General features: G+C 46.4%; 1 protein-coding gene across 3 annotated transcripts in view; it reads left to right on the forward strand.

The window, feature by feature from the left end:
- Positions 1–25,181, forward strand: part of CARS2 (cysteinyl-tRNA synthetase 2, mitochondrial) — a 42,763-nt gene extending 17,582 nt beyond the window's left edge. For 2 of the 3 annotated variants that reach the window (XM_068395261.1, XM_068395263.1), the window contains 7 exons: positions 3,707–3,774; positions 6,982–7,048; positions 12,118–12,256; positions 14,289–14,412; positions 16,388–16,486; positions 21,779–22,042; positions 25,015–25,181. In XM_068395261.1, the coding sequence (XP_068251362.1) occupies positions 3,707–3,774; positions 6,982–7,048; positions 12,118–12,256; positions 14,289–14,412; positions 16,388–16,486; positions 21,779–22,042; positions 25,015–25,089 (836 nt within the window). In that variant the 3' untranslated portion in view covers positions 25,090–25,181. The remainder of the gene's footprint in view (positions 1–3,706; positions 3,775–6,981; positions 7,049–12,117; positions 12,257–14,288; positions 14,413–16,387; positions 16,487–21,778; positions 22,043–25,014) is intronic. The other variant, XM_068395262.1, reaches the window with a different exon arrangement.

Here is a 25,181-nt window from a genome sequence, read left to right on the forward strand (position 1 = left end):
TAGCAGTCAGGATAAATATGGTGAAAATGAGATTTTAGCTTGATTATAGATTTCTGCTGTAGCTGGTTCTGTATCCATAGATCTCTTGATTCTTTCCTACTCTTCATAGAGCGTGTTGTGCAAACTTAAATTTCCAGGTGGTTGGGGTAGGACCGGAGGTAGCCTTCTTGTGGAGAGTCCCTGCTGCATTGAATCATTGTCCAAAATAGCTAAGAAGTGAAACCAGATGCTTTTCATGTCTGTTTACTAGGCCTGCACGTGTTGCTTTTGTATCCAGACAAGCGTAATGGGAATTTTATCCGCTTGTGGAAGAGAGGGAGTTCCAGACAAGGCTGCAAAAGCAGCACTGTGCGGAGAGTAGCACAAAATTCAGACAGCTGCTTGGGCTGCTGAGCAAGAAATGCCACCTCTGCCACCACTTGTAAAAGCAGAAGCATGGCCACTGTTGTCCTTGCAGAGCGCTCTGAGGCACTGGTAACACCACGCTGCCAAATCACAGAATCTCTGGATGGCAGCCTCAGCATCAAGCCTATTGACTGATACAACCATCCCAGTTTGGTGCCACTGGCAACCTTGACAAGAGAGCCCTTCACCACTTCCTCCAGTCCAGTGATTACGATGTTCAACAGGACAGGTCACAGGACAGACCTGCAGTACTCTGCTCGTTACCAGCTCCCAGGAAGAAGGTATATGACCAATTAACCACGACGCTCTAAGCCCAGCCATCCAGAGTTGCTTACCCATCTAGTTGTCCACCCATCCAGACTGCAAGTTCCCAGCTTAGATGCATGAATATTATGGGAGACAACGTTGAAATCTTGCTAAAGTTTACATGAACAGCATCCACCTGATTAAAGCTGAAGTAAATGAGATCCAGTGCCCTCCCTTCATTCACAAATCTGGTCATTTTATCACAAAAGGTGAACAGGAGGGTCAGATATGATTTGCCTTTGGTAAAGCCACGCTGAAGGCTCTCATTCACCTTCTTCTTTATGTGCCCAGAAATGTGCTCCAAGGGGATGCTCCATGATTTTCCCAGGGACCGAAGTGAGGCTGACCTGCCTGTAGTTCCCCAGATCGTCCTTCTGGCTTTTGGAAAAGACAGTCATATGTAACAACCTTTTTTCAAATCATGCTACATACAAGCAGTCACCTGCACACCCGGCATGATTTCACAGAATCACAGAATGTTAGGGATTGGAAGGGACCTCGAAAGATCATCTAGTCCAATCCCCCTGCCGGAGCAGGATTGCCTAGACCATATCACACAGGAACGCGTCCAGGCGGGTTTTGAATGTCTCCAGAGAAGGAGACTCCACAACCTCTCTGGGCAGCCTGTTCCAGTGTTCGGTCACCCTCACCGTAAAGAAGTTTTTCCTCATATTTATGCGGAACCTCCTGTGTTCCAGCTTGCACCCATTGCCCCTTGTCCTGTCAAGGAATGTCACTGAGAAGAGCCTGGCTCCATCCTCATGACACTTGCCCTTTCCATATTTATAAACATTAATGAGGTCACCCCTCAGTCTCCTCTAAGCTAAAGAGACCCAGCTCCCTCAGCCTCTCCTCATAAGGGAGATGTTCCACTCCCTTAATCATCTTCGTGGCTCTGCGCTGGACTCTCTCTAGCAGTTCCCTGTCCTTCTTGAACTGAGGGGCCCAGAACTGGACACAATACTCCAGATGCGGCCTCACCAGGGCAGAGTAGAGGGGGAGGAGAACCTCTCTTGACCTGCTAACCACACCCCTTCTAATACACCCCAGGATGCCATTGGCCTTCTTGGCCACAAGGGCACACTGCTGGCTCATGGTCATCCTGTTGTCCACTAGGACCCCCAGGTCCCTTTCCTCTACGCTGCTCTCCAACAGGTCTGCCCCCAACTTGTACTGGTACATGGGGTTGTTCTTGCCCAGATGCAGGACTCTACACTTGCCCTTGTTATATTTCATTAAATTTCTCCCCGCCCAACTCTCCAGCCTGTCCAGGTCTCTCTGAATGGCTGCGCAGCCTTCCGGTGTGTCAGCCACTCCTCCCAGTTTGGTGTCATCAGCAAACTTGCTGACAGTGCACTCTATTCCCTCATCCAAGTCATTAATGAATATATTGAATAGTACTGGTCCCAGTACCGACCCTTGAGGGACTCCGCTAGACACAGACCTCCAACTGGACTCAGTCCCATTGACCACCACTCTCTGGCTTCTTTCCTTCAGCCAGTTCACAATCCACCTCACTACCTGATCATCCAGACCACACTTCCTCAGTTTAGCTGCGAGGATGCTGTGGGAGACCATGTCAAACGCCTTACTGAAATTGAGATAGACCACATCCACAGCTCTACCATCATCTATCCACCGGGTTACGTCCTCATAAAAGGCTGTCAAGTCGGTCAAGCATGACTTCCCCTTGGTGAAGCCATGCTGAGTGCCCCTGATGATCCCCCTATCCTTGATGTGCCTAGAGACAGCACCAAGGACAAGTTGTTCCATCACGTTTCCGGGGATGGAGGTGAGGCTGACCGGTCTATAGTTACCCGGGTCCTCCTTCTGAAAGAATGGAGAGTGCTGATGCGGTACTAAAGAGTAAGAAAAGTTCATGCTTAAAAATCTGCCTCTAAGTACGATTAAGTGCTGGATTCTGCAGGTCACGAAGGGCCTGAAAATTGCGTGTTAGTTGTGGGCGCTCGGTAACTTACAGGATTACTCTTTTATTAGGAGAAGCCAATTAAGGCTTCTAACAACATTTCTGAAGTGATGCTGAGTAGTCTGTCATTGGCTGCATGTTCTGAATCTCTCTGGTGCTGTGAGTAATTGATGTTTTCCATCAGCGGTGGTGCTGTGGCTAGCATGGATGAGGCCTGGGAGTATACAGCCTGAGGCTGCCCATCTCCTGTCTTGCTTCATCAGAACTGTCAGTCCTGAAGGCGAGCTCTGTGTACTCTCCTAAATGCAATGGAGATGGCTGCTGCCTTTTTCCTGTATCACAGCCCTGCAAACCAATGGTCCATGCGGCTATTGAAAGCTCTAGCAATGCGCAAAGATTGCATTTTAAAATAAGCTAATTCAAATTAGGCATCATAGCTACATCCCTCCCTCCTCCTTCTTTTTCTCAGTCTCCCAAAGTCTGGAGAAATAGGGAATGTGCAGAAAATTCATTTTACATGTAAGGTATTTTGAACCAGCACAATCAACTTTTGGACTAGAAAATATAGTGTAACAGCCACCAGCAAGTAGTAAGATCAGAAAATTGTTTATGTTTCAAGAATATTGTAATATGAGATCACTGGAAGGTCTTTAAAGGTCTTAAAATATTTCTGGTAAGTCAAGAGTAACAGGTAAGGTGCTTTTCTGTGAAGACTGAAAAGTATTTGCTTGCTTGTTTTTATCAGTTTATTATCAGTTCTGAGCAGGGAGACTTTTTGTTTTTTCCTTATTAATGTCTCTGCTCATGGTGGTGTTGTTTTGTTTTTTCTCTTTTTAAAAACACTTTATATTCCTATGTTTTAAAATTTACCCAGCCAAATTTGAGGATGGAGAGGTGTGCAGGACTGCAGGCAAAGCTACTGAAAAATATATGTTGCATTGAAATGGTTGGCGCATATCTGTCACAGCATATGCTGCCTCCAGTGTTCCCAGTGCCTCAGTGCAGTCTCATTCACTCCCCATTCAAAAGCACACTCATCGATCCTGATTATTTTTTTTTTTGTTCTAGGGCACTTGCATGTTAAAGGAAGTCAAGAAAAAATGTCCAAGTCACTAAAAAACTACGTAACAATTAAGGTAATCTATTTCTGTGAATTGAAGCAACGTATGTTTGTAATACGTAAATATTAATCACAGCCTCTTTTGAGAAAACGCTGGAGCGTGTGCTTACACCACAGTGAAAGACCTGAAGTGGAGTGTTTCTTTAGTGCCTAGTGTACCTGTTATTGCAGATCTGGACTCGGACTCAGGGTTTGTTTAAAACGTGGATCTTGCTGAGTTGAGAGCATTTGTAGGAGCAGCATTTGTGCCCAATACCAGACTTCTGCATTATAGGTTTATGATTGGGCTTGACAATCTCAAGGCTCTTTTCCAACTTAAACGATTCTATTCTATAGTGATGGGTTCTCTTCTGTCTGCTCTTAATAGTGCATATACTTTTGGGACTTAGAAAAGCACGGAAGTTTTTCCTTGTTCTCCTTTAGGTGAAACGGGACATAGAGTCAGCATTTTGTCAGGAAGCTGTTAGGTGTCCTGCAACTGCACTATGCCAGCAGTCTCTCGTATTCTCCTTTATTTTTATACAGTCACCTTGCCGATGCACAGAGAGCTTTGTCTTTTGGTACTGTCCACGTTTAGCCCACACCCAGGGCTAAACAATAAGCAGTTTTTCTATCACCTGATGTCCCTTCCCCAAATGAGGAAGGGAATTGGGAAAAGGAGGGAGACCTGTAGGTTGAAGTTAAACAGATTTAATGAAATGAAGAAATCAATATAAATGACAACACAAACCAGACAAAACTATACTTATCTATAGAGCACCTGGCAAGTTGCTCCAGGTATCACAATGATGAAGAGGGAGAAGGGAGGAAAGGCAAGGAGAGCAGGAAGAGCCCCACCTCTTCCCAGCAAGCCCTCTCTTATATAGTGAACTTGATGTTAATGATATAGAATACACCTGTGGGCCAGCCTGGGTCAGCTGCCCTGGATTTAACTGCTAAGGGCCTTGATCACCATGACTGGCCACAAACTGAAACCAAATCCCAACGAAACCAGGACAGGTACCCACAAGCCACGTGAATGTGTCCCAAAGTTTTTGGTGTAGCCCAGGGCAGGGTTCTCTGCTGGGCATGTGCACTACAGCTGTGCTTGGTGCCTGGGTGGCTCCTATGATGGCTCACACCTATTGCAAGAAGTGGGTAATTTCCTTCCTTTAGACAAAGCTTGAGAGGCTGTTTCAGCACATGTGTTCCCCTTTGCCCTCTCGGATGACTTAATTAAAATCCCTTTAAAAAGGAGTTCAGTACGAGCTGCTTTATTCTTAATTCTCCTGATGCTGTCTGGGTACAGTTAAGCCCTGTATCCCCCAGGAAAATTACCTGACACTCACAATTTTCACAGAAATGTCCAGAGTCTCAGCAGATACTGTGGACAGGGTGGAGAAATGACCACAAATGCAATGTATGCAGTTAAAAATAGCATACAGAAACGTTCCCTTCCACATCTGCGGTGGGACTTCTTTGTGTTGAGAAAACAAAACTTCAGGCCTGTCTCTCTTCCCTTGTGGGTCTCTGCTTTTAATTTCTGCCCTTAGACTCAGCTGGCAAGTATTAATCCTCCCCTGTAAGCCATTTTCAGTCCAGTGAAACAAATTTATTCCCGTACAGCCTCCCCACATCTTGAAAGTTAAGCCCTACGTGGAAGTTCTTATGCCCACTTCGAAAGAGGGGGGACCCATCTGGGACGGTGCCTGCGGCGTTCCCTGGTCCTGCCGACGGCCGCCTGCATTCCAGGCTGTCACCCAGGCATGGCTGCCCTGCGTCCTCCGCATCCAGCTGCCCTGTTTTCCCTCCCCATTGTCCCCTTCTCTATTTTTTCTTTTTTTTTTTTTCTTTAATAGCTCTTAATTCTGACCACCAAAATCAAGCATGTTGTGATAACGCACGGCTGAGCAACCTGCTTTGAAAGAGCAGTCATACTTTGTGTTCTGTTTTTAATGAAATGCAGAATTGTTTTTTTCCAGTTTGGATGGTCCTTTCCCAAACTTGAATTTATTTCTGTACTTTACTTATATTGTTCTACCTCTGTATATTAGCGTAGAGCTTCTGGGCACATTGTGTACACTCAGCTGTATAGAGTTTATTTAAAAAAAAAAATAAAATAAAAAACAAACCCCAAAAAATAACCAACCAAAAAAACCCCTGAAACCCCCAAAAACCACCACCCACCAAAGCAAACAGTATCACTCTCTATTTCTTGATTTTAGCTTGCCCTGATTGCCTCAATTATTCCTGTTTTCAGTTGAGAAACACCACATAGCTGATGCTTTGCTGCCTTCAGCGTTCAGGCTCGTTTAGTCTGGTAACAGAAGCTAAATTTCCAAATGTGCATCTTTAAGCAAATGACCCTTTCCCTATTTTCTCACTTGTACTGACTTCGCCTTATGATTTTCTATTTCAGTGGCACTTCAGTGTTACAAACTTAACATCACCAATTTGCAAGTTAAAAAAAAAACAAAAAACAAACCAAAAACAAACCAGGAATGCAATGTTCACAGTCAGTCTGTCATGGTGTCCAGCCTTGCTGAGAGCAGAGTTGGAAGTGATTGAATGTTTTATCAGTGTGCCTTCCTAGCATTTAAATAGTTCTTTATACTATTAGTAAAAATTAATTACACTAGTAGTAATAGTAGCAATTTACTGTTTACTATAGCAAATTTTTGTAAAGCTAGATAAATATTAGGGTGAAATTAATAAGGTTTCATAATTATTCTAGCAATATTAAAAAAAGTTATTTTTGTTCACTCCCTGTTTTCCTTCATATTCTAGTCCTGCAGAAAAAGTACACTTATTTTCTTATTCAAGAAATGTTTCTTTTTTTCATAAAATTTGCAAAACTCAGGAGCTGTCCTTTCCTGCAAGATTGTATCCTAATCTTAGTCTGTTAATTTCAGTTTGGTTTTTTGCAAGGGTCTTTATACAGTGTATGTTTGATCATAATTACAAAGTACTTTTCACTGTTCTATATCTGACATTGTGTGTATATTTATATCTTGTGTATACACATGCACATCTGTCTTTTATGGAATTAGATTTTATTTAGTTTAGACTTTAAATGAGTGTTAGAGTTTAAAGCTTCATGCCTGTCTTAAAACTACAAAGATGTGTTATTTGTCATGTTAGTTTGTCTGAAATACGCTGTGAAACTAGTGTAAGGGGGTGGAACAACTCCTGAAGAACTTGTCTGATGTAATGCTAGAGCTGTCTTTTTGTGGGTGGAGTTTAGGATTTCCTGAAGAAATTTTCGTCGGATCAATTCAGGATGTTTTGTTTGCGCAGCAGATACAGCTCAGGTAAGGAAAAAAAATCTTATTTGTTGAGATATGCATGGCTTTCCACGCACACTTTCCAGGCTGGGGACGCAGAGGTGCAGGGGCGGAGCGGGCCCGCTCTGCAGTGCCCCGCGGTTCCTCTCTGGTAGGTGGAAAGGTTGGCGGTGCTCTGCAGGGCTGCTCTTGGGCTTTCTTTTAGAAAAGCATCTTTACCGAGCGCAGTACATAACCATGTGTCTAAATACCTTCCTGAGCTGCAGTTAGTCGCGACTTTCAATTAATTGCACTTTCAATTAATGAATTACCTCCATCTCTGATTTGCATCTGTTGCAGTCACTTGTATTTCAGTCACAGCTGTTTTTTGGAGCTGTATCTAGGTAGAGCTTTGCTTTATATTCCCGTAGGGTATGACAAAGGCTTGCTAATAACTTTTTATCTCCCTGCTGTGTTACTATTTTTTGTCCCGCGGAGTTACTGAGTGTTCCAGCAGTTCTGTGGTGCAGTGCAGCTTGCTTACACCAGCACCTGATAACCTGATGATCATCTTAGCCTGGCAAACACTGCTGGTGGGGAGAGGTGTGGGAGATTTTGTCAGCTTCCCTGTCTGCACCCTGATGTTTCCAGCAGGCAGATGCTACTTTGAACTGGAAGAGGTTTTCATACGGATGGTGTTTTTACCAATTTATTGGGGCCTGCCAAAAGCAGATGGTAGTTCCCTAACCACTGCTGGGTCATCTGGCCTGTTGGCCATCCTGGCATGGTAAGGAGGGATGGTGGAGCACAGGGCAACACCTGCTGTGTTATTTCAGTGGGCCTCTAGCTGCCTCAGATAAAGCATCTCTAGCAGTGTGACCGGGAGAGCTGGCGTGGTTGAGGCTCTGTGGCGTTGCTAGTGTCCGTCAGCGTGCGCTGAAAGCCTTTATAGACGTGCAGTCATTGGACTGAGAAGTCTTTGTGCTTGTTAATACCTCTAGCTGCTTGCAGGAGCCACTCGTCTGATCTTCCTGGTGGAGCCTCCCTCTCCTAAGGCAGCTGAAGGCATCGGGAATGCCCTGTATGCCTGAAATATTTCGAAGCATGGGATAGTCAAGAGACTGCTGGTTATTAACAGCTGACCTCTGCTGAGGTAGGAAGGGAGGAGCAGATCCAGGAGGGAGGTTTGCTGCAGAACGAGCCCCTGTTTGGAGCAGGAGAGGGGGCAGGGAGTGGGAAGCACTGCCACCGCGGGGTGAGGTGGCAGGATGGTGGCATACGTGTCTGTTTCAGGGTGATGCCATGGGACAGTGGCACACATAGCTGTTTCCTCTGGGTCTCTGTCAGGAGTTGAAACATGTTGTGCACGCATAAATGGCTCCCTGGCTGCAACTGGGGCACTTGGGAGTCTTGAACAAATGTGTATTTAAAACAAAAGAAGAAAAAAGGCTAACACCTACAACACTCTCATATATATATATATATATATATATGTTTGTCCTGTAAACAAAAGCCGAATGGCTGACAATTTCTAAGCTTGCCTCGGGGCCAGGAATGGCACTGGAGCCCTGCAGCGGAGGGCTGCCTGCACGCCTTCTCCACTGCATGTCAGCTGGCTGCATCCAAACCTCTGCGAGAAGGACATGACCCTTTTTTTTGCCTTACTTCTAGGTTAAATACCTTTCTGTGATTAAAAACAGAGGGCTACCTGTGCAAATATAGGTGGCTTTGATGAAACGATATGGTGGTGTTATGTCAGAGTATAGTGCCAGCAAACCACTCGGCAGATAAGAGTTGCCCGAAGGTCTGCTGCGCTTGCCACCTCTACCGTATGAGGCAGGGTGTGGCTATTCGCTGTCAGATAAAAAGCCAGAGTCAGTCCCTGCTGAGCCAGGCATTAACTATGCAGCCTGTCAGTTTGTGTCCCTGCTATCAATTCCCTTTGGTCTAACGATAAGTTTACTGCACTCCTCCTCATCTTGCTGTCTGCTTCTTAAGCATTTTTATTAGAAGTGAAATCCCGAGTGCCTTCTGTTTGTCCTAAAAAAGTTTTCGTAGCCTAAACCTGTTGGCGATGATTCCTGCCATCCCTGCCTGTGAAGGAGAGCCTTTTGTATTTGCTAAAATCCAGGTTTGGGGTCAGTTGGGTGATGTTACCAGGCTCGTTGGATCAAGCCTGTAAAAGATCTTCGTAGGTGTGCACCTGACAGCTGGGAATGGCTCGTGCTTGGTCCTGCGCTTTGTGTGGATCTTGGGCTCATAATGGGCCTTTTTTTGTGGTCTGGGCTACCCCCTGCCTGTGGGTGTGCTGATGGGCACCAGGGGACAGACTCAACTCCAAACTGCCCCGGCCACAGAGGGGCAAGGGCTGGAGGGGCGCGTGCAGGGAGGTGCATGTGTTTCGTGGGAGTGGGGGCCCCTTCCCATGGTGGTCGTTGTCACAGGGAGGATGAAGCTGGATGCCTTGCCCGTGAGGAAGAGGAGAAAAGTCAGAGGGAAGAGGCTTTGATGCAGGACATCACCCTTCCACAGTGTGTCTCTGCAGGGGGTCCCTCAGCTGCATCACCCTCTCTGCCTGCTCAGGGTGGTGGGGCCGAGCTGCTTGGGGTTCAGCTGAGCTCTGGGGGCAGTGGTGGTGATGTGGGCTTTCTGCTTTGGCTGATGCCTGTGGCTGTCCCCTCCTTGGCCTGAATCACCACCCTTCGGCCCGCCTGGGGCTGTTGGGAGAAAGTCTTTCCTAGGTGCCACAGGCAGCAGCATGGTGCCCCACCATCAGCGTGCCTGCCAGGCGGCTTCTGGGTGCAGCTTAAAAGGAGAGATGCCGTCTCCAAAGCCCTGTTGGGACCCCGTTGTGAGGCACTGCTTTTCCTCTTGCATCTCGTCAGCAGTGGCTTTGCTTTTGCAGTTAGGTGGAGGGGCTGTGAGCTTGCTGCAGGCAGAGCAGTTCTGTCTCCAAAACGCTCTCCTGGTCACCAGAACCACTCTGGTGATTTTTGTGAACCTGAATGAACTGTAACGTTTTGGTTCCTCTGGTCTTTAATTACTTGTTGGTGCTAATAAACATATGTTTTATAATTTGACGCTGTAGCGATGATGCCCTCAGTGGCAAAGGAAGGAAGGAGTAGGGAGTACGGTGGAGATTTATAGAGCCAGGCTTGCCTGAGCCGCCCTGTAGGTTCACAGTGCCTGCAGGCCATGGTTTCGGAGAGTGCTGGGAATCTGTGAAGAAGAATGGCTTTAATCAAAGTGGGCTTCATCAGTATAAACTTCATCAAGTATTCCTCACGGAGTTCCTGTAACCAGGGTAATCAGTTGAGTAATCTCAGTGGATATAAATGATCTCTTTCAATATCTCACTGTTTTCTAAAAGTCTGTACATTGGTCTTTTTAAAAGCTGAGGAAAGCTAAATTTTAAAACCGGTGTTAATGAGGCAGTAATGCAGATTTTTAATTACACACAAGTGGAAAATCTTGACAAATACAGGTCCAGACTTACACCTTAGTTATACTGGGGTAAATCCTATGGAAAGTCTGTTTAAACAGTTAGGCTTCTTTGGGATTTAGGCTAAAGGAACTGAGATCAGATCTCGCATCTGACTGCTTGTGCCCTCTTAGATCTGTCCCCTTGCTCAGACTGTCTGCTCTAAAGAGTCTGTCTGGGCAGCATTGGGTATTTGCACAAAGCGGTCGGCTGTAACGTGTGCAGGACCAGAGGTGAGATTGCTGTGGAAACTACGGGTGGTGCTCAGTGCTGATGAGATTAGGATTATGCTGCGAGCTGTAGTTTGGATGTACCTTAGCGCAGAGGTCAGGTGTAAAATGGTGAAGCAATACACCACTGGCCACAAATGGCGCTTTGATTCAAGTAATCCACTCAGGTGTGATACTGTGGGAAGGAATGTATTTAAACTTAGGCCTGTCCTTGGTGGACACACCTTCTACCAAAGTCGAGTGAGCTGTCTTGTGTGGGGTCCGAGTACTCTTGTACAGAAAGTTGCACATTACTGTACAAATTAAAAAATTACTTCTTGCTGATGGCAGCTCGCGGTAACAGGGACCGGGGGTGACATAGACAGGGCAAGAGGAGCCTGCTTAACCCTAAGCCAGCAGAAGTGGACGCTGATAATTTCTGAAGCGCAATTTTCTGCCAAAGCTGGAGCCCTGCTGAGTGCAGTGAGGGTGTTCGTGTGTACGGATGCCGTGTTAGTGGGGTGGCTAATGCCATCTTTCCAGTTGGTGGAAGAGAAGCGTTGTAGGGTTAGGGTATAGCAGATCTCATTATAAAGCAGAGCTCAGCTTAGGATGCAATGAATCATTTACCTTAAGGTTTTATCTTTCTTCCCAGTGACTGTAAGAGGCTTAGATGTAAGTGTGCAAGTTGGGTGTGATGAATCCCATCCCAGACATGCCCTTACGAGTTTAAGCAATTTGTATTTTCTCTAACAGTCGCCTTCGAAAATTGATATGGTCAGTTTAGCTTTGATATTGTGAGGGAATTGTATACCTGGTGCAGAATCTATACTGCAAAATTTTAGGTCCATCTAGATGTTAGATGATGGTGAAGCAGCCCTTTAACTATAAGTGCCTGTATCTTCAAAGAGTCAGTGATGAGGGTTAAGTGTCTTTGGAGGTCTCCTTGGAGGTCACCAAATACAGATCGTGTCTACCTAAATGAGAATAGAAATAAAATTAGGGGTGAGATAGAAGATATGTCTTGCCAACTTAAATCTGGGGGGACACTTAGAAATATATCCAGTCCAAATGCTTTGGAGTAATAACTTCACAGAGAGATTCAATAATGAAAAAAAAAAATAAAGTCAAGTAGCTATTGCTTCAGTCAGCTTCCAGACACTTTTTGCATCAGTCTGATACCTTTCCAGTAGGTTATACTTTGTTGTCTGTAATGATTGTCTTTTATGTTGATTTAATTCACCTAGTACACATGCAGAATGGAGTTTTTAATTAAAAGTGCAATTAATTGAGAAAAGTTTGCTATGAGACAAATAATAACAAAATTATCCTGGAATGTCTTCATCTCAGTATGTTGTTCCTATGTATGACAGACAACATCCTCTCTATCATAATGCCCGAATATTTTTTTTTTTTTTTTTTCTTAGCAGTAGAATTTAGTGATGAGAGCATGGATGATGCGAAGCACCTTCTTCAGGCAATCTCCTCATTTATTAGAGATGCAAATGCGTATATAAAAGGACAGCTGGTGTGTGACCCTGTTAGAGAAGACATACTGTGGGAAAGGTAAGTGCACCTCCTGTATCTTAAAGATTGTGGTTATGTGAGTGATAGTTTGCGGACAGGCTCAGAGGGCTGAACAGTGTAGTGTTCTGAGTCCTGTTTAAGAAGCAGAACAAGAAGGACTGAGAAACAGCCTTTCCTGCCAGCCCTTACCAAGGGCAGCTTTTTTTTTTCCTTCTTTTTCTAGCCAGCTGCTTTTCCTTATAGTCTGCTACACTTAGTTCCTTGTATTTTTAAAATCTGTGTTATTTATCTAGTAACATGCAACAGTTGCATCTTTGCCCCTCTTGAGTGTTATAGAAGGCAAAGCTGTGACTGAGGTTGTGAGGCTACCCAGTTCCTAAGTAGAACTGTGCATTAGTGACTGAAGAAGAAAGAGGATGACTGGAAAATCATACACCTTGGGCACGTGAACTTGTAGTCAAGCTGACTGGCACTGTGGCATGGAGCAGAGGAGAAAAGAGGTTACTAAGAAGCTGTCTGGGGGCAGAGAAGTCATGGGGAAAGAAGAAGTTATGGTGTTTGTGACCCTGACAGTGAAGAGAAGAATTTTCTTTGGAGATCCCTTAGGAAAACCAGATCATCTTCCAGAAGAGAGACGTGCTATGTGTTGGGTGCAAAGCTGAGAAGACGAGTGCAGTGCTCTGGAGTTGGGGTAGAAGGGGCACTGGGTGCCTTGAAGTGATGTACTTGCAGGCAGCTCTGGGACGTAGGATCAGAGGGGAAACGGCCTGTGCTGTAGAAGTGAGAGGTGGCTTCCTTGTGGTGCGGGCACCTTGCTCTCGGGGAGCTTGTGGCTGCACCGACTAAGGCTTGCAAGGGGCACTGGAGCATGTTACAGGGAAGTGGGGTTGAATTAACTAGTTGTGGTATTTGGCAAAAGCAAGTGCTTCAGCAGGAGGCTGCAGGAGACCTGTTGGTGAGAGATAAGGCTGAGAGACACGAGGCACGTGGGCAAGTTAAAATGGGTTGTCAGTGGGGGACATGTGGGAGGGCACAACTTGCAGTAGATGTAAAAACAACCAAAATGAAACAGCTCTTAATTAGGAAAGTGGTAGATATTTGGTGGAGAGGGAGAAGGTCATGGGGAAGAGTGTTGGGAGGAATGAGTTAGGGCAGCAGCCATCCCGTATCTGAGGGGAGGCAGGCATTCCAGGCAAAACCACTCAGAAACAGGCAAAACAGGGTTCAGGAGAGCCCCAGTGGCACTGGGATAGCTTGAGGCTCCCCAGGCAACCCTGCTCCCTGAGCTTTATTGTGAAATAGCATCCTTGGGTCACTGCTATGGAGGTCTAGTTCACCTGGCTGTGTACAAGAGCGCGCCGCCCGCAGCTGTTTGCAGCTCGCCGTTTGTTCCTGCTGCTGTCCTCGTCCTCCCGCTCAAAGCGGCTGCTGTCGGTGCCACTGGTTCTGTGGCAATGGGTGCTGGTTGCCTGCTGGCTTTTGGCGCTGTTACACGAATGATCCCATCGGACCTTTCCATCTGGGCCAAGTGGAGTGGAGTCCCAGGGCTGGGATTGGGCTCACCTGGGAAATGGGGAAGCAGCGCCCGCATCCGAGCAGGACTCCTGGCCGACCCCGAGTCAGCTCTCTTGCCAGGCACTGGAGTGATGTGTGTGATGTGGCTTTGGAGGAGAAGCATGCCATTAGCATGAAAACCGGGCTGCTGGAAAAGAACAGAACTTAGGAAAACTGCTAATGTGCTTAATGTCAACCTCATTTTCCATCTGTTGTTCCATCCATGGGAACAACAATTATTAAGGCAAGCCTTGCTCTGCCATTGTTGACTCCTGTAGTTAACGGTGTATGTATCGAACGGATGTAGCACTTTGGATTTTGACATGCATCAAGCTTTTCCCTTCGCAGCTGAAAGATATATTCTCCACGATCAGGGTAGCATCTCCCATCACAGGACAGCTAAGAAGGAAACGACAGCGTCCTTTCGATGACTCCCTCTGGCTGAATAGCTGATGAATTCAGCGTACTGCTAGTGTCGTGTTTGTCTTATCTTCAACGTTACCTTTTCTTCTTGAAGGCTAGCCAACACAAAAGTAACCGTGAAGGCTGCGTTTGCTGATGACTTCGACACCTCCAGGGCTGTTGCAGCAATTATGGACCTCATTCACCATGGCAACAGACAGCTTAAGGCTGTTACTAAGGTAACCCATTAGGATACAGAGATCAGAAAATGACAGCTGTCCACTGTCCTACTGTTTAATGCAGACAGATTAGTTTATTGTTCACATAAGAAACCAGCAGAAACAAAGCTCCATAAATTGTTGACCTTAACGGTGCCCATTTGTCCTGACTGTATCACAGGAGTCGTGTACAGCAATTGTTTTGTGCTTCGTTGTGTCCAAAGGATGTTTCTTTCCTGCTGCTCTATATTATTTATACATAAGGTTTTTGAAAGGCCTGAAGCCATTGTGGCATGCTGCTAATGTTAATGCTGGTTTTAAGTTCTTACCCTGCTTCTTTGCTTAATACCCATGCACAGAAATCAACCTAAATTGGGAAATGGGGGGTGGTGGTTGCTACAGGGGCTTTGTCAGGCAGTCCCAGGTGCATGGGGCAGTCGTGGTGGTGAGTTCAGCTTTGGGGACCAAGTGGCTTCTGCTGTCAGCAAATTATAACCGTGGCCTCAGCATGCCTGCATGAGTCCGTCTTCAGGTGGCTTTTGGCAAATTGAGACCCTGTTAAGATCTGTCGATGCTGACACAAAGGAGGTGTCTGGTAAGGACAAGACGTGAGCAGTAAACGCAGTCTGAAGCACTTCTGGGTCTCCTTCTACCAAGAGCTCCCTTTCTTGCTCAAAGTGAGCAGCTCAGCCTTGTTGCTGTGCTCCTTGATTGCTGGTATCATCACATCCACCATGTTTGTGCTGTAAAAGAAATGTAAATTACATAGTAACACCTGATTTTAAATGAGAATTAGCCTGTTGGTTTAGAAATCCTGTGTCCTCCTGGTCCTGTTTTGGTGCTGGCTTTAAATTCTGTCCTTAGCCTTACCTTTACAAAATGACTCTCTGAGCAAATCCCTGACCTGAACTAGACTGCAGCAGGGATCTGTAACAGCGTTACCACTCCTAAATACAAGTAGCTGCATTTTGCCAGTCCTTGCTCCTTTCCCCTGAATTCCTTCTGTCAGTTGTTTTGTTGAGAATTGGGTGGGGTGTTTGCGGGGCAGCTGACTCACATTTATGGTTGCAGCCCAGCTCTGAGTGTTGCCTCTCACTGACTCTGTGTGTAGGTTTTTCTCCTTAAGAACTGTGAGTAAATTCACATTAACATAACTACGCATTCCTCTCTTTAACCTTCTCGCCATTCTTACCTTAGTTGGCACGTTCCTCTTTCTTCACCTCGGTGGTCTGCTTCAGCTGCTTCCAGTTCAGATCCTTTGCAAATTTTAGGTTATGGCTTATCTTGGGCCCTAATGGAGATGTCATATAAAATCCACCACCAGCTGCTAATTTGGTTGTGTATGTTATTGCTCTTTTTTTTTTTTTTTTTTTTTAGGCAAGGGTTAATCCCTTAAATTGCTTCTCAGTCTATTGTTTAATCTTGATTTTAATTTTTGTTTGTGAAATAAATATAGAGGAAAGAAAGAAATATATGTGTTAGTAAAAACACTATTCTGTTGCTGCTGCTTGCTGGTGCTACTGGGGCATGACAAAAAGCCATAAGCTCTCTCAAAGCAATCTTCATGTTGTTTAGATCAATAAGACACTCAAAAAGGGCTTGGGGTTTTTTTAATCATTTATTTTATAGGTGCCCTTGAAGCTGTGATTTTGTTCTTTTATTTTGTTTTCATACGCATAGCCCTTTCACGCCCAGAAGTGCTATTTTTAGGTCTAATTTACTGTGTACATGTAATGCACGGCAGCTTCACGCATCTCTTCTCGCTGCACAGGCTGGTAATAAGCTCTTCCTCGCCCCCATTTACTTAAATCTTTTCCCTTTGTGTTGTGAGGTGCTTTTATATCTCTGTAAAAGTTCCTGTCTGGGCAGGTGTTACTGGTGGAGGTAGATCTATATAATTGGTAATAGTTTTCCCTTGTGGACTAGGCTATAGAGAGATGCTGAGTTCTGTAATATGTATTGACTGGACAATCTCTTTTGAGTGTTTTTTAAACAGGATGCCGGATCTCCTAGAAGCTCTGTTGTCTATGGAAGCCTTATTTCCTATATAGAAGGCTTTTTTAATGCCCTTGGGATGTCCTTTGGAGAAAGACAGGTATGAAATATCTCTTCTGTGTGTACTAGTATATGGTAGCAGTGCCAGCGTTATGTTTTATAGAACACTTTCCAGGAGTGTCAGATGTAACAAAGTTATTTATGGTTTTAGTAAACCTTTCTCCACTGCTTGCAGTTTCTGCTGTGATATCTTAAGAGAGCATGTGAGCAGGTGGAACAAAGTGTGGGCTTTTTTATTCTCAGAGGTACTCCCGTGTGACCTCTGCAACAATTGTGCTGTGGAATGAAAGTCTGAGGAATGAAACAAGAAAAAGTTAGCATTGGAGGCCTTTAAGTTGGTCCTGTTATGTGTCTGGCTTTTCCCTGGCTCTTCCTCTTCTTTCTGATGGTTGCACCCAGGCTGACTTCCATAGCTATATGAATATTTGCAGTTGTGACCTCCCTGCACAGCAGGAGCTGGGGTCCAGCTCCTCTGCAGAAAGCCAGGGTGTGGGGAAAGGGGCTGCTCTGCCTTGAGCCATGGTAGGGTGCAGGGAGGGGAGGGCAGCAGGGGGGATCCCGTCATTGGAAATAACTTACGTGTCCTTTAGTGCTTGGAAAGGTAGGAATGAGGAGGGGGAAAAAAAGGAGAGAAAAGCTCAAAGCAAAGTACTGCACAGGGAAGAGAGCGATAAGTATGGAGGTGATATCCTGATGTGCGGAAGGGGATCATTTAAAATGACACAAGGTGCTGGAGACTAGCAGGCTGTTCTGTGCTCCTCTTCTGCTCAGATCTGGAGTTGAATACCAAGAAGTTGAAAACTTTCTTTAGAGAAACCATTCTGCAAAAATTTCTTTTGGGGAGAGGGAGAAGAGGATAAGAAAATGTAAATGACTTTATTAATCCTTTGAAAGTCAGGCAGTATAGCAATAAATGTATTTATTTACTTTGCCTCTTTCTGGATTTTTCCACAAAATTTCTTTCAAAACAGCACTTGGATGTGATTTGGCTGGGTGTTACTCCTCATAACCCATGGTTTGTCACGTTAATTTTTAGTGGAGTACTAAACGCTTCTATTTCTCTGTAAGTTGGATGGCAAAGTCATTCCTCCAGATTCTTGGCTGTCTCTGTGCAGGTGCCTGCTGCATCTTTATTTCTGCTGAAGCAAGTGTCTGAATGCTTTTCTCTTTTGCATGCTGTGCTAGTTTCTCTGGGGTAGCAGGGTCAGCAGATGTTGGCATGAGGTGGGCAGGAAGGAAGGAGCAGCATGTGAGATTCTTCTCTGCCCCTCTGCTTTTTCCTTTCAGCTTCCAGTAAATGAATCAATCAAAATCTTGGAAATAAAATGGTGCGGGGATTGTTCTCTGACCTCAAAACCAGCCACAACAGCTCAGTGTCCAATGTTTCTTGCCCCTTAGCCAGGTGGCCCCAGGCATGCAGCTTGCTGGGAGCAGTCCCTGACCACCATGGGTCCCGGCACATGGGCTGCCTGGGAGAGGGCTGGCTGGCCTGACCGCTGCTGTGCTAACAATTTCATGTAAAGGCTATGGGGAGCAGAGTTCGGGCCCTCTTCATTTGGATGTTTGCAGGTCAAGGGAGGTGATTCTCCCCCTCTACTCTGCTCTCCTGAGACCCCACCTGAACTACTGCGTCCAGCTCTGGGGCCCCCAACATAAGAAGGACATGGAGCTGTTGGAGTGAGTCCAGAGGGGGGCCACAAAGATCATCAGAGGGCTGGAGCACCTCTCCTATGAAGACAGGCTGAGAGAGTTGGGACTGTTTAGCCTGGAGAAGAGAAGGCTCCAGGGAGACCTTCTAGCAGCCTTCCAGTACCTGAAGGGGGCCTACAGGAAAGCGGGAGAGGGACTTTTTACAAGGGCATGTGGTGATAGGACGAGGGGAATGGTTTTAAACTGAAAGAGGGTAGATTTAGATTAGATATTAGGAAGAAATTCTTGACTGTGAGGGTGGTGAGATACTGGAACAGGTTACCCAGAGAAGCTGTGGATGCCCCCTCCCTGGCACTGTTCAAGGCCAGGTTGGATGGGGCTTTGAGCAACCTGGTCTAGTGGAAGGTGTCCCTGCCTGTGGCAGGGGGGGTTGGAACTAGATGATCTTTAAGGTCCCTTCCAACCCAAACCATTCTATGATTCCATGATATAGCCTGTGGGTCTGTTTTGCTCTTAGGATGGGATTCATGTGAGCTAATTAGCCTTGTAGTCTAATGTAGGTGCCTGTGCTTCTGCAGTAGTTGGGAGAGAGAGAAGAGCACCGCTAAGAGATGGTTCATCTTAGTCTGGTGGTTGTATAAAATAAGGCTGCCTTTCTCTCTCTTTGCACTGGCAAGAGAAGGAATGTGGACAGCCACAGGCAAGTAAGATGAATCCGTCTGAAAAGACGATGGGTGGAAACCACCGCGCCTGTTTTAGGGCTGGGGAGCAAAGGTGAGGACTTTTGCTCTGCAGAGGAGTGCTGTGTTGTGGGTGTAGCTGGGGCAAGCAGGTGATCATCTGTGGGGTAGACAAGGGCCAAATTTCCATATAAAACTTCTTACAAGCCCTTTGGATTGGTTGGTGCTGCAGGAGAAGAAATTAGAGATCAGCCCTGAGAGGCTACACAGTGTTTTCCGTGGAAATCGGATTGGTTCATCTCCTAAAGCTGCCCCTCCTTTTGGAGGATCTGGCCTTGTGTCATGAGCAGCTGCCTGGTTTGAACTTTGGCAGTGGTGTTTGTAGAGGTGTGTTTCTTGCTTCCCTCATCATTTGTCTTTCCTCTCCCTTCTGTATTTAAGCATTTATCCTCCTCTTTTACCTACCCCAGGTTATGATGGAGCATTTCTGGCCCCTAGATTTGTTACCTTCTTCAATCTCATAAACGTCGTCTTTAGTATGTTTACATGTTTTGAAAGTTCGGGCAATTTGCTGCCTTTTGTGATTGTGGAGAGCATCTTGCATCTCACACTCTAGCCCTTCCATAGCTTCCCCTCACCTCCTTCTCCTCCTCTTTGTTTGCTTCAGTCAGTGACCTCTGCAAGTGCTCCCTTTCATTTCTATCCTGGTGTTCAGTGACTAAATGCAGTCCCCTCTGGCTTCAATTACTCAGCTGCTCTTCTGCTCCCACTCGAGTGTTGCTGCCAGCGACTTCGCCCCCCGGCCTCGGGGTGCTTTACACGTCACTGCTCTGTTGTCTGCTCCCCCTCTTGTGTCTTAGTGATAAAATACCGCGATGGCGTTTTCTTGTTTGTGGGAGGTTTGTCCTTTTCCTCCCCCTTAGGAGTTTGCCTCTAATGAGAAACGGGGATGGTTTCTCTGCTGGGGGCGAGACTGGGAGCCTGGCTGTGCCAGCGCCGAGGAGTGGCCTTCCTCTTCTGCTGGCACCTGAGCTCCTGTCCCATCAGCCGTCGGAGCGGGACCCTCTAGGAGGAGTGAGGCCATTCCCTTCCTGTGGCGTTGACCAGCAAGGCTTCTGCCAAGCTGGAGGAGGCTGAGGGAGCTTGGAGCTGGGTGAGGGGAGGAGGGGGCCAGGCAGCAGCCGTAAAACCTGACCCAGCAGCTGTTTGCGGTGGCTGCTGCTGGGTCAGGTCTGTTTGGGTGGCTGAAACTTCGGATAAGACAGACCAGATAAAAGTTCTGTGGATTTGGGAGGTTTTTTGTAGATGCAAGGAGAAATTAATTTGTCTCTCTAGAGACTTAAAGCCCAAATACTTAATTTTCTTGGTTTGGGTTTCCTGGAGAGGGTCCGGAGCTCAAAGGCAGAGTGAGGGGCTGGTGTGCTCTCAAGCTCTGCAGAGGTTACAGCTCAGGGACTGTCTGAGCAGGCAGCTGGGCTTCCCTTGCTGTGTCAGATGACTGTTGCCAGGCCTTTCTTCCATTAATTTGTCTAATCCCTTTTTAATTCATGCACGCTTCTGGCATCTAGGAGGCTTCCTGTGGCAATGAGTTCCACAGCTCGGTTATGCAGCATGTTATGTTCACAGGAGAGCCCTCTGCTCCAAGCTAGATGCATTCCTGTATAGGAACACACTGAACTACTTCCAAGTATGCCTGTACTGTAACTTTTGTCCAGCATTAGTGAGATTGTGATGTTTTAATCATAGTGATACAACAGAAGATGCACAACCAGGAGAGGTGATGAGGCCTCAGTGTATGCTACTCAGTGAGTTGGGGTTGATTTTTAAATCGTTCTCAGATGGGAGACACTGTCTCCCACATCATTCTCCTAGACAAACTGGGTGCCCGGGGCTTGGATGGGTGGACTCTTCAATGGGTTAAAAACTGGCCGGATGGCCAAGCCCAGAGAGAGGTGGTGAATGAAGCAAAGTCCAACTGGCGGCCGGTCACTAGCGGTGTTCCCCAGGGCTCAGTTCTGGGGCCGGTGCTGTTCAATATCTTTATAGATGATCTAGACGTAGGGGTTGAGTGCACCCTCAGCAAATTTGCCGATGACACCAAGCTGGGTGGGAGTGTCGATCTGCTGGAGGGTAGGAAGGCCCTACAGAGGGATTTGGACAGGTTAGATAGATGGACTGAGACCAACGGCATGAGGTTCAACAAGAACAAGTGCCGGGTCTTACACTTCGGCCACAACAACCCCATGCAGCGCTACAGGCTGGGGGAAGAGTGGTTAGAAAGCGGCTCGGTGGAAAGAGACTTGGGGGTGCTGATCGACAGCCGGCTAAACATGAGCCAGCAGTGTGCCCAAGTGGCCAAGAAGGCCAATGGCATCCTGGCCTCCATTAGGAGTAGTGTAGCCAGCCGGTCTAGGGAAGTGATCGTCCCTCTGTACTTGGCACTGGTGAGGCCGCACTTTGAATACTGTGTCCAGTTCTGGGCCCCGCACTTCAAGAAAGTTGTTGAGGTGTTGGAGCGAGTCCAGAGGAGGGCGACCAAGCTGGTGAAGGGTCTGGAGGGTCTGACCTACGAGGAACGGCTGAGGGGGCTGGGGTTGTTTAGCCTGGAGAAGAGGAGGCTCAGAGGTGACCTTATTGGCGTCTACAACTACCTGAAGGGAGGTTGTAGTGAAGTGGGAGTCGGCCTCTTCTCCCAGGCAACTAGCGACAGGACAAGAGGACACAGCCTCAAGCTTCGCCAGGGGAGGTTGAGGTTGGACATTAGGAAGAATTTCTTTTCAGAAAGGGTCATTAGACATTGGAACGGGCTGCCCAGGGAGGTGGTGGAGTCACCATCTCTGGATGTGTTTAAGAAAAGACTGGATGTGGCACTTAGTGCTATGGTCTAGTTGACATGGTGGTGTCAGGGCAATGGTTGGACTCGATGATCCCAGAGGTCCCTTCCAACCTGATTGATTCTGTGATTCTGTGTTTGTAAAGCAAAAAGTTTGTTTGATTTCTAGGTGGCTCTGGGAGGAGGCGACTCGGCTCTGCTCTCTAACGTCATTGACGAGCTCGTGAGGTTCCGCGCGAAGGTCCGTCACTACGCGCTCGCTCTGCCGGAGGAAGCAGCAGAAGCTGTGCCAACAGAAGGTGCTGCCGGAGCCAAAGGACCGAAACAAGAACAGAAGGAAAAGAGGCAGCAGTTAATGCGGGAGAGAAAACCCCTCCTGGAGGCTTGTGACAGTCTGCGTGGAGACCTTGCTGCCTTTGGAATCCACATAAAGGTAGTAGACAGTAACCCTCTTTGTGAGACCATTAGTCATTTTTTTAAGACAGCGTTTATTTTGCCCTTCATGCCCCTTTGGCAGCTTTCGGTGTCGTGCGCCGCTCCCTGTGCGACTGGAGCAGCAGGAGGTGGAAGTTAAACCCTTGCCTGGTTGTACCACTGGCCTTCTGCTGCCCCTCAGCCTCCTGTCTCCATGCCAGCTGTAGCTACTTCTGCAGTTACTAAGGGTGTGTTATGTAGCCACTGAAAATCCCATAATATTCAGAAATCCCCAAGTTCCATCCAGAAGGAAGGCTGTGAGTAATATGTGCTGGTTTTAAAAAGATTGCAGAAGAACTGGAAAGTCAACTGAGATGATATTACGAAAATAATACCTTTCCTCTACCCTCCCCATACTCACCCCCCTAAAAAGATAAGTCCTCATGAGAAAGCCTTGTCCATCTTCGGCAGCTCCATTCCCAACTGTTCCTGAGCCATAAGTATTTTGCCTTATTCCTCTAGTACTCCTCTCTCCACCTTGCTTTTCTACTTTTACCCTATACGTAATGCCACTGTGCTTTTCCTTTTCCATTACCCCAATGGTGTCTGTCTCCTGGTCAAGAGAAATCCCTTCACTGGCTTATTGTCTTATCCTGGTTTTAAAGTGCTATATTGCTTTTTTTTTAACGGGTGCTACTTCTTCCAGTTCCTCTTGCTTCCCTGCCCTTCTCGCCTCCGCTCCAGCCCTTGTTGGGTCAGCGTTGCTCCTTATGTGCAGAATAATCCTTCACTTTCTCTCCAGTGCCTTTCTCCCTCCTTCCAGTTCATGCTGCTCATTTTTCCCTCACTCGGGAATCGAGCCTTGCATAGTCTCCTTGCATCATTTGACCAATGGGAGGATATAAAGCGCAATGACATCAGGGAGTGACAGCATACATCCCCTTTAACTGCTGAACGTGAGAGCTGTCATTTGTCAACACACCTATTAAAAGCAAGTATGAAGCGTGGTCAGCTGTCTCGTGATCTCAGATGAAAGTGAGCATGCTGATACAGCCTATACAGCCTGGGGTGAGGGCCGGAGCGCAGTGGTGGTGAGTTACAGCTGTGAAAGCAAAGGAAGACTGTGGGAAGCTGGAACATCTGCTTCCTTAACTTGTTTGTACATAGCTAAATCCTCGCTCTGCTTATCTGTCAAGAAAACTTGCAAATCCAAACAACTGCACTGAGACAAAAAGTTTTGGAGAAGAAGACTCCCTTTTGATCTATTTGGCAAAGCCACCACAACCCCACCTCCACCCTTTTGAAGATTGTTTTTGTTTGTTTTTAAAGGGATTTATGGACATTTAATAACCTCCTAGAAAATGGCCTTAGCCAGGATTCAGCACATTCCATTTATTTCAATTTTTTTTTTTAATAACCTGAAGCTCGGCATAATCTGTCTCCTGCTTGTCCCAGGATAGTGCGCTCCTGAAGATGAAGCACACGTGCACGTATGAGCACACACAGCACATGTCCAAAAGCTGAACTCCTGCTTTTTTTTTTTTTGCTGATACTGTGGAAGTGTCTGAAGGTTGTGCTGTGAAGGTTGCCCAGCTCTTGCCTTTGCAGATCCCAGAAGAGTCCTGCAGACAGAGTGATGCAGCTCCGCGGTTCCTCACGCGCGTTCCCAGAGCAAACACGTGACAAGACGTGGCCCTACCCAAAGCAGGGCTCTCGCCACCCTTCTGCTTGGCTGGGTTCGTTGGCCACCCTGGGTTGACTGTTGCCAAAAATGCCATGGTAACACAGCGCCTAGCAGCTGGGCCCTGCTTGCCTAGTAAGCACTTCAGGAAGTAATTTGAATTTTTCTATGCAGTCTCTGCTTTCCATGAAACTTTTACGAGCCCCACGATATGCATGTAATAATGCAGCTGTTAACACGCTTCCCCTCTGTCACATGTGGCCAAAGTCAGCCAGCAACTTCCCAAGTCCACGTGCAGGAGGAGAAGCAGCAGAACAGATGAAGCGGACAAGCCTCATCTCCACCCAATGCAGACGAGGAACCCCTGGTTCGGGGCTGGAAAGGGAGGGGTTGGCTGCTCTGGGGTGCAAGTAGCAACTTAGAGATAGCAGCTCAATTCCCTTAAAAATCAGCTTTGTAGGAAGGGTAATTTCTCTTTAAGCTTTAAGTTTGTGATTTCTCTACACTGTTTTCTTCTCTCACGCTGCTCAATGTAGATGATGTTCTGTTTGTCTGAAGTTACAGAACTTAGAACAAACTGATCAAAATATCCACTAGTCTTTCCATGTCATTATAGTGTGCTTGAAACTCAAGCTAATCTGTGCTACCAAGTGAAACATAGTAATTGTGTATCACTTTAAGAGAATTCTACATTGTATTCCAGCCTCTCTCATGAGTTAGATTAACACTGTCATGTTTCAATATTCAGATTAACTTTTATTTTCAACAATTGCAGTTAAACAGCTAGCTCTTGACAGTCAGAAATGCTTAGTTTGACTGTAATATTCTCGTTCAAAAACATGACAGTATTACATTACAGCTATTTACAGCAACAGGCCACCATCCTAAAATCCAGGAGATCAAATAGATTAGGCAGTATATTCTCATGTATTGGCCATAAGAGCTGTTTTCCATGTACACAAGCCATTTAAACATGAAAAATGTGACTGCTCGAGTTTAACAGAAATTATTGATGTGAGACTACACACAGCTGCAGCATCCCATGCTAAAGAGGTGACATTTCTGTCGTGGTGGTGTTTTATCCTTCTTAACTGGGAAGAATTGTCTGGGTTTGTTTTACAACTTTGAGCATTATTAGTAACAGCGGCATTCCTGTGAGATGGCATCCCCACCTCTTTTACCTAACTAACCTCATTAATAGCTTTGCTGTATGAAACTTGGTTAAAACCCTGTGCCTCCAACTACCTACACATGTATGATACCTGTGTGATCCAGACTGCTGGGACTGACCCCATTGCCGCTTCTTACAGGACAGAGCGGCTGTTTCAACGTGGGAAATGGTGGAAGGAGGGCAAGCGGAGCAGCAGACTGAGAAAAAAAGCTGATCCTTCATCCTTGGACTTGTTTATGTATGTCAGCTTCTTTGGCCACAGTTGTAAATACTAATACTCTCCAAATAAAAATCTTTGGAACAGAA

This window comes from Nyctibius grandis, chromosome 2 (assembly GCF_013368605.1).
Source record: "Nyctibius grandis isolate bNycGra1 chromosome 2, bNycGra1.pri, whole genome shotgun sequence".
In the NCBI taxonomy this organism is placed as follows: domain Eukaryota; kingdom Metazoa; phylum Chordata; class Aves; order Nyctibiiformes; family Nyctibiidae; genus Nyctibius; species Nyctibius grandis.